Source organism: Carcharodon carcharias, chromosome 2 (assembly GCF_017639515.1).
Source record: "Carcharodon carcharias isolate sCarCar2 chromosome 2, sCarCar2.pri, whole genome shotgun sequence".
Lineage (NCBI taxonomy): Eukaryota > Metazoa > Chordata > Chondrichthyes > Lamniformes > Lamnidae > Carcharodon > Carcharodon carcharias.
This window is the reverse complement of record NC_054468.1, coordinates 194,869,832-194,885,241: the sequence shown is the minus strand read 5'-3', so window position 1 is coordinate 194,885,241 and position 15,410 is coordinate 194,869,832. Positions and strand designations below refer to the sequence as shown.

General features: G+C 39.6%; 1 protein-coding gene across 4 annotated transcripts in view; it reads left to right on the top strand.

Moving 5' to 3' along the window:
- The window catches only part of LOC121293545 (transcriptional-regulating factor 1), an 82,027-nt gene that overhangs the window by 54,137 nt on the left and 12,480 nt on the right, over positions 1-15,410 (top strand). For all 4 annotated transcript variants that reach the window (XM_041216580.1, XM_041216598.1, XM_041216589.1 and 1 more), the window contains 2 exons: positions 4,566-4,654; positions 11,972-12,085. In XM_041216580.1, the coding sequence (XP_041072514.1) occupies positions 4,566-4,654; positions 11,972-12,085 (203 nt within the window). The remainder of the gene's footprint in view (positions 1-4,565; positions 4,655-11,971; positions 12,086-15,410) is intronic.

Here is a 15,410-nt window from a genome sequence, read left to right as displayed (position 1 = left end):
CCTGAGTATTTTCAGTATTTTCTGTTTTTATGTTGCGAGTTGATAGGCTTTGTCTCACTTTCAGTTCCGGGGGTCCATGTAATTCAACTTAAAGGGAACCAATTTACCAAAATCCAGTCAAGGTTCATCTGCTGTGAATTAAACAAGAATGTAATTTGTATCAAAATAAAGTGTAAGTTACTTGATTTGGTTCTGAAAATAATACAGTTACAGACAATAACAGATTATTCTACTTAAATGGTACCAGTAATTTGTTTGTCTAGTAATTAAAGTTAATAGTGGTATATGTCAGAAGTGTCTAATAACCTCACTTAGATGCAGTAAAATAAGTATCACTCTACAGCAAAAATGCATGGTATGCATAATAACTGCTGCATTAAGGCTATGTGTAATTTCTCAAGTTTTATTTATGCAAACCTGACTTTTTTAAATAAGTGACTTCAGTTTTCATTTTCCAAATATTTTTCATATAGAGAATAGAAGAATTTTGACTAATTTTGTTCATTATCATCAAGTCATTGCATCGTGGATTAAAGTGGGATAAATTTACTTGGTATCGTACACTATTGTGGTCAGATTTGGAATCATACCTAGCACAAAAGAAACTGGTTGTGGTTGTTGGAGATCAATTGTCTCAGTCCCACATCATTACTGCAGGAGTTCCTCAGGGCATCACCCCATGGCTAATCATCATGATCTTCTCTCCATCATAAGGTTAGAAGTGGGGATGTTCGTTGACGACTGCACGATGCTCACCATTTGTGACTCCTCAGATACTGAAGCAGTCCCTGTCAATGTGCATCAAGACCTGGACAACATTCAGGCTTGGGCTGATAAGTGGCAAGTAAAATTCACACCACACAAGTGTCAGCCAATGACTGTCTACAACAAGAGAAAATCCAACCATCTCCCTTGACATTCAATGGCATTGCCATCACTGAATATCCCCCACTATCAACACCCTGGGAGGTTACCATTGACTAGATACTGAACTGGACTAGCCATATTAATACTGTGGCTACAATACCAGGTCAGAGGCTAGGAAATCTGCAATGAATAACTCATCCCCTGACTCCCTAAGGCCTGTCCACTATTTACAAGGCACAAGTTAGGAGTGTAATGGAATACTGTCCACACTCAAGAAGCTCGACAATATCCATGACAAAGCAGCCTACTTGATTGGCACCCCGTCCACCACCTTAAACATTCACTCCCTCCACCATCTACAAGATGCACTGCAGCAACTTCTAATACCTAGAAAGACAAGAGTGACAGACAAGTATGGGAACACCACCATCTGCAAGTTTCTCTCCAAGTCGCATACCATCCTGACTTGTAAACATATCACTATTCCTTCACTGTCTTTGGGTCAAAATCCTGGAACTTACTTCCTAACAGCACTGAGTGTGGCCCTACACCACGTGGACTTCAGTGGTTCAAGTAGGAGGCCCACCATTACCATCACAAGGGCAGTTGGGGATTGGTAACAAATGTCGGAGTAGCCAGTGATGCCCACATCCAAAAAAAAAATTAAAGGGCTTATATCACCTTGTTTATTATTGGCACTAAAATAAAAGGATAAGTTTCTTTGCAATGAGACGTGTGATGTTTATCTCCTAGTTCTTATCCTGTCAGTATTGAGGAAACTGCAATTGGCCGCAACAGCTTTAGGTTAAGACTTCCTTCTGATGTGTCTAGTGAACTCTGCTGGAAGTGCAGGTGGCATCATCAAATAAGGACAGGATTTGGCACTATGATTTTCCGTAGTCAAATCGTCTACCAACACAATCAACTGTGAGAGAGAATAATGGGCAGTTGGACCCAGCTGGTACCCAGTGACATATCTTCATCGATGGGCCAAGACTTTTGGAAGAGCAGGAAGCAGAAAGTTGATAAGAAGAGGGAAAATAGTATTTGTATGTGAAAGATTACTCTGGTTTGGTACATGTTTGAAACCAAATTGACTTGGCTGTGGTCTTATTGATTGTTTCTTAACTAAATCTGGCTCTGTTTCATCATGTTAAGGTACCATAGGAATTTATAGTGTGATGTTAATAGGTTTATATTTGATTCTCTGCACCAGGTTAGCTCGCTTTCTGAGGCCTCTGTTGGTAAATAATAATGCACTTATTCTTGAATATATTATGTAATATTATAGGAGATGAAAGAAACTCAGTCATTCAGTGACCGTCCTGAATTTGGTGCAACCCCCACACTATTTGGGTCATACTTCTTTTGATCCAAGATATTGCTGAGATAGTGACCCAAATATGATTATTCTGTACTTTCCCATCTCTGTCAGTTATAAGGATGAAACTTCTCTTCATCATGTTCTTCGTTTTAATTCCTTTACTCTTTCCTAAAATTTATTAGAGTAGAAAACCCCACATGCTCATTCTTTCTTTTGCTATTTCTGATAGTGATACCATTTTCCCTGTCTCAGGTGTTTGGGAATGACATATTTACCTTTAACAGCACATATGAGTAGTTAATTAGCATCAAAATCTAACTGTTACTTCAAAAATTAATTAATGTCAGCAATCTATCTGTGTCTCAATTTTTCTATGGTGTGTAAATTTGATTTGGATGGAGCACAGAATGGCCGGTATCACGTTGGTCACCTGTTGCATGCATCATCCTAGTTCCATCCAACTGCAGTGCTGTGCTGCCTCCTTGCATTCACTCTTTCACTTCTCTCTCCCCTACCCTCTGGCCCTCAAGGAGATTTAATTTACTGTTGTATTTTATTTTCTATTGGTCTGCCAGAATATGGAATTGAATGGTCATTAGTACTTAATGTTATCCGCAATGTTGTCATTGATAATATTTCCTGTACTTGGAGATATAACTATATTCTGACTGTAGTGAACCAGCAGGCAGGACCTCATTGAATAATCTGACTGTAGTGAACCAGCAGGCAGGATCTCATTGTATAAATAGTTCCAAACAACAGCCACACAGATTGTAAAGCTGGATATTAATTTGACAGTTGAAGCATTGGCTGTTTCTGGTGTTATGGAAACTTAAATCATATCAAGAGAAATTTAAGCAACCTTGTTGTGAACAGATCACTATATAATGTTACCAGTAATGTAACTGTTGTGCAATAGAAAGTATTAATAGGTCAAAATTCTAAGTTTATGCTTAATTAATGTAATAGTATAATCGCAATAGGTAGAAAGAGAACTTGCTACGCTGAATCTTTACCTTTTTAGATCTTGTTCCATATCATTGTACATACCTCTCTCCACAAATTCTACATGCTGGAATCCTTCCAAATGTTAAGTTTCATTTATTGAAATAAGTTACATAAACCTTTTATGCAAAAGAGGGATGGTGTTAAAAAGTGGGTTGATTAAGACTAATTTTTGTAATCAATGTAAGAATATTATTTAAATGTACAAAAGCAAATTTAAGTCAATATGCCTGGAATTTCATCTGGGCTCAAAGTAAAAAAAAAAACACCCAGTCCAGGTGGGTTACTTGGGAAAATAAGAGTGGCGATTGTGAAGTTCTGGCCACAATCTTCCAATCTCCCTTAAAAATTGAAGTGGTGACAGGGAAATTGCAAACGTTATGCACCTGTTGCAAAAAAGCGGAGTAGACTAAACCCAGCAACAACAGGCCAGTCAGCCTGCCAGCTATGATGGGGAAAATTCACAACATTGTCACTTGAAGAATAAGGATCAATAAATGACGGCATAGTTTTGTTAAAGGCAAATGTGTTCAACTAACTTCAGTTCTTTGAATTAATCCATTTTTCTTAATATGACTTAAGTTCCCATAACACCAGAAACAGCCAATGCTTCACTTGTCAAATTAATATCTGGCAAACTGACACCAGCTTTACAATCTGTGTGGCTGTTGTTTGGAACTACTTATACAATGAGGATTGATGAATGTTGTGCAGTTGACATTGTGTATAATCACTTTTAAAAGGTGTTTGATAAAGTACCACATAATAGACTTGTTAGTAAAATTGAAGCCCATGGAATTAAAGTGACAGTAGTAGTGTGGCCACAAAATTGACTAAGGGACGGACAGCAAAGATTAGTGATGAATGGCTGTTTTGCAGACAGAGAGAAGTATACTCTAGATTCCCCCAGTGGTCAGAATTAGGACTAGATTGCCAGTGGATAGTTTATGATGGATGGAATCACTGCTTTTGATCAAGGCTACTGGATGTAAACAGCCAAACAATTAGACTTGTGTGATGAACAGAGGAGCACATTGGAACAAAGATGTGCAAATTCTAGGTTTTATTCCATTCACATCTCTGTCATGATAAAGTGGAGAAACACTTGGACAATTGAAGCTGCTAGAATAGAGGAAAATCAAAGAGAAGGTAGTTGTTGGCCTCAGTCACGTACTCCCAAGCAGCTGAATGAAGAGCAGCTGAGGCAGTGGTCAGGGTCCCTGCCTTTTTGGCAGTCTGTCTCCAGTCATGATTGTCAAAGCTATATGCCATTAAAGAGAACAAAAATTACGGGTAGAAATACTAAAGGGTAATAAATCTCAGCAAAGTGGTCTTTGATTTTTTTTTTTAAATTCTATCCTTTTCTTAGGCTCTGACAAGTGGACAACGACAGAGAGGAAACTATTCAACAAAGCTCTGAGTGTACATAATAAGGACTTCTTCCTGGTTCAGAAAATGGTAAGAGAATTGCTTTAGGGACTGTCCCATGCTATATTAAAGAATGACAAGGATATATTGAAGTCTTATTCTTAAATTTCAATTGCAAACATACAGTATAGCCCAGATCTTACTGCAGTGGGACATGTGATGCATGTCATTAGTTAAACTTTCTCTTGCACTCTTCAGCTCGTTTATTTTCCGTAGGTGGCCTGTAATGTGAGCTGATGATGGTACGGCAGGAGCAGTGGGGCATCTGGTGGTTTGATGAACAGTAGGGCCAACGGTGCATCACCTGAACTAGTAAAATTTAAGAATTGAGAAAGAAACAGGAATGGCTAAGAAGGAGGATGAATTTGAGTAAAATCAAGTATGGAAAGAAAGATTTGATTAAGTGAGAGAAAAGTAAGAAAAAGAATGACATTTTTAAAACCTACAATAGCAACTGACTGTATACAGTTTAAGAAAGATATATTGGCCTTGGAGAGTGTGTAGTATAGATTTACCAGATACCTGAACTCCTAAGGTTACATTATGAAGAGAAATTACGCAAACTCTGGTTGTATTGCCTGGAATTTAGAAGGTTAAGGAGAAATGAATAGATGGATAAATAGAGAGAAACTATTTCCCCTGGTTAGGGAACGTAGCCTAGCCTTTCAGGATTGAAGTTGGGAAACACTTCTACACACGAAGGTTGCTGTGTAGAAGTTTGAAACACACTTCCACAAATGACAGTTGATGGTAGGTCAGTTGTTAATTTAAATCTTGAGATTGTTTTGAAATTTTCTATGATTAAGAAATATCACCTTGTGGAAAAAGGTCTTGTGCTGTTAGGTTTCAGCCCTAACATCCTGCAGCAAATTTAATGGGAAATTAATGTGCAAATCCAATGGATTCTTAAAAATTATGCTGTTTTTGTAAAGCAAATGGCAGAATGGTGTAAATCTAGCAAGCTTTGGAGACCTGGACCTTTTAACCCCTTAAACTTGCTAGCTGATTGGTGAATTGATAACAGCATGTGTTAACATGCCGTTATTTTTCCAGCAGTATTCGGTCTCTTGTCTTCCACGTGTTTATAAATTGGACTTGCTGCCAACCATCATGAGAGTTAATTAATACTTTTACAGCACAGGAACAGAAATAAGAATTCACTTTACTGTGCAACATTTTAGTTTAGCTTATTTTGAAAATCTATCATGTGCAGTTCTTAGTTCTTCACATAATGTAAATTCTCAGTGCACTGTATCCACGACACAAGTTTGTCAACCTGTGTGCAGGGATGTGTGGCTTGTGGTCGATCGTGGTATTATGTTTGGCACTGCTCATTGTTTTGTTTTCTGTAGTGGATAGGTCGGAACTTGGGTATTGAGAGTTAGCCCTTTTTAAAATCAATTTCTTGATAACTTTCCTCAATTTTGTTAGTAGCTCAGCATGTTCTGGCTAAATACATAGAATTACGTGGGCCATGTGAATGTTACGTTCTCCTGTTCTTTGCAATAGTATTAGAAATGGAGACTGCATCTTGAGGAAATTCCTGACTGGTTGTCTTTGATCATGTGTTTTTTTTTCAAATTGAGCTATCTTCTGGAATGCACATTGGAGATTCCACACCGATGGTGGGCGGGGGAGGAGTTTTATCTGACTCGATTTCAAGGAAGGTTCAATCAGTAGCCAACAACTGTGAACTGATTTAACTTCTACAATGAACAAATTTAGAACATTGAAATGCTCTATTGTTTGATAGTGTTTTAGTTACCCTACATCTTATGTCAATGGGTTATACCAAGTGCACAGTGCTTCCATTTTGTTGTATAATTGCACTATTTTTATATGTTCTATATTGGTGACCATTAGCACCACATGGTGTTGCCGCATCCTCATAGTTCTACTTAAATGACAACCAAATGGGAACTATGTTCCCAACAGCCACCAGCTTGAGGCAAAAATTTAAACGTGTGCTCACTCTCAGCAGATTTAAGTCCCAGAATTGTGTACATATGTGATCTGGAACAGGGCCCTTGGTTGATTTTTTTCCCCTTCGCTTTACTTGTGGTGCTCTTATTTCAGCCTCATGTCAGATCTCTTTCTCTCTCTTTCTCTTTCTCTCTCCTGCCTGTCTGTCTGTTTCTTTCCCCCTTATGCTCTCCTGGTGATTCAACAACGGAAGGATCTGGCCAATTTTCAGTCTGAGGCTGGACCTCTTCCTCAGTCTGCAGGGGCTGAGCCCCAGTCCTGGGCTGGGAGTGGGAGGGGTGTGAGCTGCCATGGAACAGGGTGTCCTGCTCCCTTTCTTCCCTGCCCCAGGTTACTCATTGTCAAGTTTAAAGTGTGGAACTTCTAATTTCTGCACTGCCCAACAAGTTCCTCTATCCTGGAAAGGATTGTATCTCTGTTGTCAGATCCATCTGGGAAATGAAGTTCTGAGTTGAGAGCTGAGCATTTAGTACACTGACTCTCCTATTGAAAAGTGAATAACATAATGGGGAGTAATTTTTCCTGTCGTCCTCTATTCTCCATTTCCCCTACAGCACACATCATTCTGGTCAGCCTAATCATGGTTGATTTTTTCCTATTTAAGGCCCTAGAGTAGGCCACCCACTGTGGCTGTCCGGGTTACTCTCACTTCACCAACCAATTGACAGCTGACAGCTCCCATCCTTGCCTTGCGCTTCTGCTCCTAGGTCTGGGGCCTCGCTCTTTCCCCACAGCCTGGGCCTCAGGTGACCGTGGTTGAGGCTCAGGCATTAGAACATGGTGGTGTCTGGCCAAGTGCAGCAATCAATGTGATTGTTTGGTGGTGGTGGTGGCGGTGGTGGTGACGACGCCGGATGAAAAAGTACAACTGGCTGATCTGGCCCCCTGGCCAGGGATCCCCCTATCCCTCACTGAGTGACTGCAAGCATCTTCCAGTAGTCTGCTGTCTGCTCGCTGACTGCTTTTTGTTCATCCCCCCCACTCCCTTCTCTCCTGAAATCTATGCTGAGTATAGTTGCACTGGAGTTGACCTCGCCTGTGTGACATTCTTCAGATGTTAACTGGATAATGGATTGTGGCCAACGTATTTTTGTCCCCACCAATATCCCTTATAGCAGTATTGACTTGGTAATCATCAAGAGCAGTCAAATCTGGCTGATTTTTTTTTCTCTTTCCTCAACAGCTGTAGTGCTTCTACGAATGCCCTGACTGAGATCAGTAATTCAAGGTTTTGAACCTGTAAACTAGAGTTCTGTATTGAATATCACATTTAACAAATGAGCTGCCAGAAGAGCTGATGGATTTATTGGCTGTGTTTCATTTTCATATTATCATCACTATAACATATTGTAGCTTTCTGACTGCTTTATAAAAGGAGAGCTTCTCTAAGGGATGGTGATGTTAAACTTGAACTTTGAGCACAGAACTAGGTAACGCAGCTACAAAGTTAATAAGCCTCAGATGAAATTTCAGTTGCAAAATTCCAGATGGTTATGTGCCTGGGCATGCACAGATGGATGCACCTGATTATGTGGATCAGACCCCTAGTAAAAGTAGTTGACGCTGTCAGCTGACTGCTTGAAAAGGAGCCCGATAAACATCTAGTTAGAAATGGGAGAGAGTTGTTGGAATATGAGCAGACAAAGATGGTCGATAGTTTCTTTGCTGGGATCTCAAATGTTAGCTGTGAAAAACATCTGTCCATTTTGAATAACAAAGGTGTAAGTATAGGTAGATAATGAGAAATTTATCAGCTATCCTTTGGGATGTTTAAGAATTTTCCTTAAGGTGTTGAAGTAAGTGGGGCAGAGCCAATAAAATAATCGTTACAACACAGGAGACCATTTGGCCTGTTGTATCTCTGCCAGGTCTCTGCAAGTCCAACACAGGCAGCTCCATTCCCTGCCCTTTTCCTGTAGCTCTGCAATTTTGTTTTCTTTTCAGGTGCTTACCAAGTTCCCTTTTTGAAAGCCATGATTGAATCTGCCTCTACCACACCCTCAGGATGTGGCTTCCAGATGCCAAACACTCTGATTAATTAAATTGTATATGATCAATGAAGATATGTGCTGTAAAGTATTTAGTTATGAACTTTAATATGGTTTAATTTGACATCATTCTAATGTAATTATGCACCAGCCTGCACTTCATTAGTTAAGTCTGATAATTAAAGTTTTGTATATCCAGCACTTTCAAACATTAGTGTTTCCACATGCTATCTGTAGCTTGCACTCATCTTTCTTTACTGATTTCAACGAAAGTTTTATGCCTGCTGTTTAAATTATTTACATTGTCTCTGATGCTCTGGGTATAAGTATTATTTTAATTTTTAGTTTTTTGGTGGGGGTACATTTTGTTGTCCCAAAAATATAGTTTTCACTTCACTGCAAAATGAGATAATTGCTGCAGCTTGCAATGCAATTTCTTGTTACAGATATTTTAAGATGAAATGCACAAAAGTAAAATTGGACCCATGGAAGCTTCAGATTTTGTTTGAAATTAATGTAAAGAGTGTGATCTTAATCCTTGTTAGATTTTCGAGCAGAAGTAATAGGCAATTTTGTGTCAAAATGTATCTCTAGTAGAATGGAATTTGTTAATATTTAATACAAATAAAATAATCAAACTTATAAGTCGTAGCATACTTACACTCTCACTCTTTTTCATCCCTATTTGTGAGTTGGATTCAGATCAAGTAACCTCAGACTTACTCTTCCCATATGATTTTACAGCCATTTCTTATAATATTCGGGCAATCCATTTAGTTTTTTTAAACATAAAACAAATAATTTCAACCTGAAAAATACAAATTATACCACAAACATTAGTCTGTTGTTGCAGCTTATGTCAGTACAGTTTTTTTCCCACCCCTTTATGTTACAATTGCCTAGCAAGGACTCGCAAGCAACCTACTGTCAAGGTACTGCTTAAGCCACTGTAGCTGGTTAATAGGAGGTATGAAATCATCTCCAGGTAACATGGCTGCTAGCCTTCTTTATAAGAAAGCACTATTCTACCTAGCTGACAGCCAAGAAGAAAACTTCCAATATGGGAATAAACGTGCATTCGCATGCTACCTGGCACAGCACATTGGTGTAACAGAGATCAGTGCTGAGCTCTCCTAAAGTCTCAGCTGATAAAGACAGAAAGTCTCCACATCACACAAACCAGGAGGTTCCAAGTTTGATCCCTTGTCAGTAGTGAGTTAACTGACTTGGATAGTATCAGGTTCCTAGATTGTCCTTGGCTGAAGAGATTGATTTTGATCATATTTTCTACAACTTTAGTGATCAAGATTCCATCCTGTTCTGGAGCAAACTTAAATCTGACGTAAATAAAACTGAATCAGCACACAGATTGAACCATCATTGTTTGTGCTTATTTGTTATGTAATGGTGTGCAGACAATCTTGCATCAACCTTGTTAGAATACCAATACCCTGGCTCACTTTAGACACTTGCAACATAGCAAACACTTTCAGCAACATCAGTACATTGAGATGTGTGCAATAAATGGGCCTGTTGAGATGTTGAAAAACTGAATTCAATTTAAAAATAAACTCTGAACAATTTGGATCCGACTAAACTTCCTGCTAAGTACAGAATTGAAGCAAAAGGGGCCGTGTTTGCCACAAATCGAATAGGCGATGTAAGATGAATCCTTTAACTTAAAGACTGGCAACTAAGTGGAACAGATTACTTGCATGGGTGGTGAAACAAGAAAGCTTGATAAATTTCAAGCAGGAAATAGACAAGGTTCTTGTCAACAAATGGGACTCTCAACTATTATAAAAGCACCAAGGAAAATGCAGTGAATGGGGGGGTGGCGGAAGAGGTGTGGGCAGGTCAGATAGTCATAGGTCTTCTGCTTGAAACTGTTAGCACATTTATAGTTTACTAAATGTGGAATTTCAACATGTCTTTCAGCAAAGGTGTCAACTGCGCCAAGCATTTTACTGTATTTGAAATAAATATCAGCACCTTTCCTGGGTGCCCATAAAATCAATGAGATTTGCTCTGTGCCACATTTAAGGGAGCTCCATCCCTCTTGCCTCTAGTTGCCTTCTTAGATTATCATGGGTCTCATTCTAGGAGGTGCAAATGTGAAAATGAATATTTCCTTACGGTTACATTCTACCACATAGGTTTGTAAAAGATACATATTAGCTTGCTCCAAAGGCACTTATAGTATAGAATTAGTCACTGTCTAGATTTCTTTGTGTTTTCTCCTGCTTGGAGCACAAGGTTTGGTTTCCATCCCTAAAGGTGCACATATTCTCAAGATTTGCTTTTCTCAAAATAATAGTTCCTCCATGATAAAATGAAACAGTAAGAAGAAATTGTTTCAATTACAATTGGATATGAAAAGTATTTATTGCATTCAAATCCAATTGCACTCTGCATACTAAAAAATATCAGTGCAAATTTGTTTTCTTTTCCTCCAATGCTTATTTTCTCCCAACTTAAAGCTGTTTGGACTTCAACTTTCTACCTTCGTTCTTTTGTTGTATAAAAATGTAATTTACCTTTATTTAACACTGCTATTTTCAGAAATCAAATTTGCACAATTGAATATTTTACAGACTTGTTTACCTTCTTGGCGCAGCTGTTCATTATTCTGCCATTCATACCTCCTCAAGACGCACATTTTATGTCTTGTCCCATTACCAGTCCCTTTGGTTTTGTACCATGAAACATTTTGCCAGTTAATCTCCTGCCCTCCACCTTATCACAGAGACTTGACTTTTGCTGTTCTTCCCACCCTTCCCCCACTCCTTTCACTTGCTCAAACATATATTTTTGTTTCCCCAGTTTTGATAAAAGGCCATTGACCTGAAATGTTAACTCTGTTTCCCTCTCATAGATATCGCCAGATCTACTGAGTAGTCCCAGAATTTTCTTTTTTTATTTCAGTTTTCCAGCATCCGCAGTATTTTCCTGTTGAACTACTACTCCCACTTCCTTTTATATAGTGCTTTTAAACATTTTTGTAAAATGCAAGGCACTTCAGAGAGGTGCAAGGAAAGAATGTAAATTCTAGTGCTGGAGAAATGCTGTAGCATATCATAGATATAGGATTGCACTGCTGTAATATTGTGAGTCCATTTTCTTCAGCAATAATGTATTGCTGGAAGGAAAACCAGATAAGAGAATACAACATGCATATTAGTAAACCACCCCCACTATCTCAAACACAGAGGTAAATTTCTATTTGTTTATAGGAGGATATGTAACTTCCACCTGCAATCATTCCTACAATGGTAAATAAGCTCTGTTTAATGTAAAACTTCTGTTATTAAACAAATGTGTGAATATGAAATTCTGATTGTAATGCAACACTATTAACTTGATTACCTTAATACAGGTAAAGTCCAAGACAGTGGCTCAATGTGTTGAATATTACTACACTTGGAAAAAGGTCTTGCGATTAGGTCGAAAGCACAGGACCCGCCTTGCAGAAATGGAGGCAGAGAAAATGGTAAGAAGTAACCTGAATATGAAGGAGCAAGTGATGATCACATCTTATTAGGTTTTAAGACACATTGCCAACTGCTTATTTTCAAACTGAACTTTTCTTAGATTTCTTGATTGATATATGATAGCTAATAGGAAAAATATATATTAATTTTAAAAAGGCAGGACACAAAGTGTACAAAAGGAAAAATACTGTGATACTTGAAATCAGAAATCTAAACAGAAAATGCTAAAAATGCTCACCAGGCCAGTCAATATTTGACTGTGGAGTATTTTCAGCATTTGCTGTTTAAAATATAGTTTAGTCTTTAATAATGGGGGAGACAGTGGTAATGTCACTGGACCAGTAATCCAGAGCCCCAGGCTAAAGCTCTGGGAACACGTTTTCAAATCCCACCACAGCAGATGGAATTAAAAGCTGTTCTAATAGTGACCATGAAGCCATTGTTGTTTGTCCCTAATGTCCTCTAGGGAAGGAAATCTGCAGATTTTATCAGGTCAGGCATACATGAGACTCTAGATCTACAGCAATGTGATTGACCCTTAAATACCCTTTGAATTAACCTAGCAAGTCACTCAGTTGTATCAAACTGCTACAGAAAAGTCAAGAAGGAATGAAACCTAAGGGACCACCTGGCTTTGACCTGGGCATCAGAAATTACAACAAACCCAGCTCTGTCGACCCTGCAAAGTCCTCCTTACTAACGTCTGGGGGCTTGTGCCAAAATTGGTAGAGCTGTCAAACGTAATTCAAGCATACTCCTGAATCATACCCTGTAGACGTTGCCCAGACACCATCATCACTATTCCTGGATATGTTCTTCCCACCAGCAGGACAGATCCACTAGGGGCGTTGGTACAGTGGGACTCTTCAACATTGACTCTGGACCCCAGGTAATCTCATGGCATCAGGTCAAACATGGGCAAGGAAACCTCCTACTGATTACCATTTAGACCTGGACAATATTCAGACTTGGGCTGAAAAGTGGCAATGAACATTCTAGCCACACAAGTGCCAGGCAATGACCATCTCCAACAAGAGAAAAGCTTACCATCTCCCTTGACATTCAATGACATTGTTATCACTAAATCCCCCACTGTCAACATCCAGGGGGTTACTGTTGACTAGAAACTGAACTGGATTAGCCATATAAATACTGTGGCCACATGAGTAGGTTGAGGCTGGGAATTCTGTAGAGAGTAACTCTTGACTCCCCAAAGCCTGTCATGCATCTACTAGGCACAAGTCAGGAGTGTGATGGAATGCTCTCCACTTGCCTGAATGAGTACAGCTCAAACAACATTCAGAAGCTTGACACCATCCAGGATAAAGCAGCTCATTTGATTTGACACCCCATCCACCACCTTAAACATTCACTGCCTCCACCACTGATGCAGAAGTGTGTACCATCTACAAGATGCACTTCAGCAACTCACCAAGGCTCCTTCAATAGCACCTCCCAAACCCGCAACCTCCACCACTTGCAAGGTTCACTCCAAACCACACACTATCCTGATTTGGAACTTTATCGCTGTTCCTTCATTGTCACTGGGTCGAAATCCTGGAACTCCCTCCCTGACCGCACTGTGGGTGTACCCACATCACATGGACTGCAGCGGTTCAAGAAAGCAGCTCACCACCATCATTAGCAAGGGATTTAGGAATGGGCAATAAATGTTGGCATAGACTGAGACGCTCACACCCTGTGAATGGGGGCGGGGGGAAAATACTGCTAAGAAAAGTTTTTATTTTATTATTTCTTCAATTTTTCCTGCTGCTTCATGGGCTGCATTCTGCACTCCCCCACTGGCAGATTTGAAGGTGTGGGGGCACATAAAATCCAATGGACAGCCTTCCTGTTGCCTATCCACCTGTCTGGAGTTTTACAGGAGGTGCTTCATCCTCCTAAAAGGTCATCCACCTTTACCCCTACCTTCAGCCTCTTGAACCCAGTCACCATTCCCCTTGTCAGGATCCCCAAACCTGAATTTACCTGGGCTCCTTGGCATGGTGGAACTACTTGTAGACCCAGCAGGGGCCACTGCTCCTGGCTGGCACTGCTGGGACTACAGAGCTGCTGGCCATTCGATTGGCCAGCAGCTCTCCAAAGCAGGACTTCCTCCCATGAAAGTGTCAGAAGTGTCACCTTAAATCAATTAGCGTTAATGTTAAATTGCTTCTGGATAGCCATCAGCATCATGGATGGGCTCCTCTCTCTCTCTCTCACTCCCCCCCCCCCCCCAAAAAAAAACCTTTAGCCAGTGGGGAGCGGTTTGCAGGGGCAGCGAGGCAGGGAACATGGCTTCCTCTAACATCCAGCCCCATGTCTCAGTTGATAAAAGATATCCTCTTAAACGCCTTAACTACCTGCCCTGCTACCTTCAGGGATCTGTGGACTCCACAAGTCCTTCTGTTCCTCTGCAATCCTTGGGCATTAGATTTTTTACATGTGCAATGCAGCAGCCTGAAACTAAACACCCTGTGCTGCTGACAAGTGCTTGCAAACTCCGCAGCTGCTCACAGGTTTCCAGTCAATTTTAAATAAGGCTCAAGGCTCAATATCACTTGTGCCTTGGACCTACCTGTAGCGGCACAGGGATCATGATTTGCATCCTGTTCATGTCAACAAGTTGATGCTGTCCAATTTTACCTCCCCTAGCCTTTACAATTATTTTTTCTGGAAATGTCTATTTTTGGAAAACATACATTTACAGCTTTCAATAACTTGTTTCTGATATTAAAGGGTGCCACAACTTCTGTGTACCATTAGCTTTTTAAAATGTGATCGGTTGAAAATTGTTCTTTGTTTTCTTATTTATAAAACAGTATTGGGCAAAGTGGAAGATCAGAATACTAGATGAAAATGTATATTACTTTGCCTGATAAATCTATACCAAGTTTTCATCTGATTGCATCAGTATATATGTAGTTTCGCTCAATGGTGTACATTTGTTTTATTGTAACACTTCCACAAAATTACTTGATTTTTTTTCCTTTAATAGCTGGATTTATTCTTTCTGCCCCCTTCCAAGTTATTTAAGTGTTTGCACTACAGTATTATCAATGAGCAGTAATCATGTCATGTATAACAATGTAACTGCATTTTAATTTGCTCAAATTCCCAGGTCCTTTGTTCCTCTAATTGTTAGTGAGAGTCACTGATGAGATCTGAGAGAAGTTAATAAATCAAGGTGTACTATTCACATTTTAAATGCTGGATTCTTTGAGTTGATTATGTGCCAATTGTGCCCTTTTACCTTTGCAGTTAGCTCAATATTTGTAATTGGCTGCATTGTATGTTTGAGACAGAGGAAATTGATATCTCTTA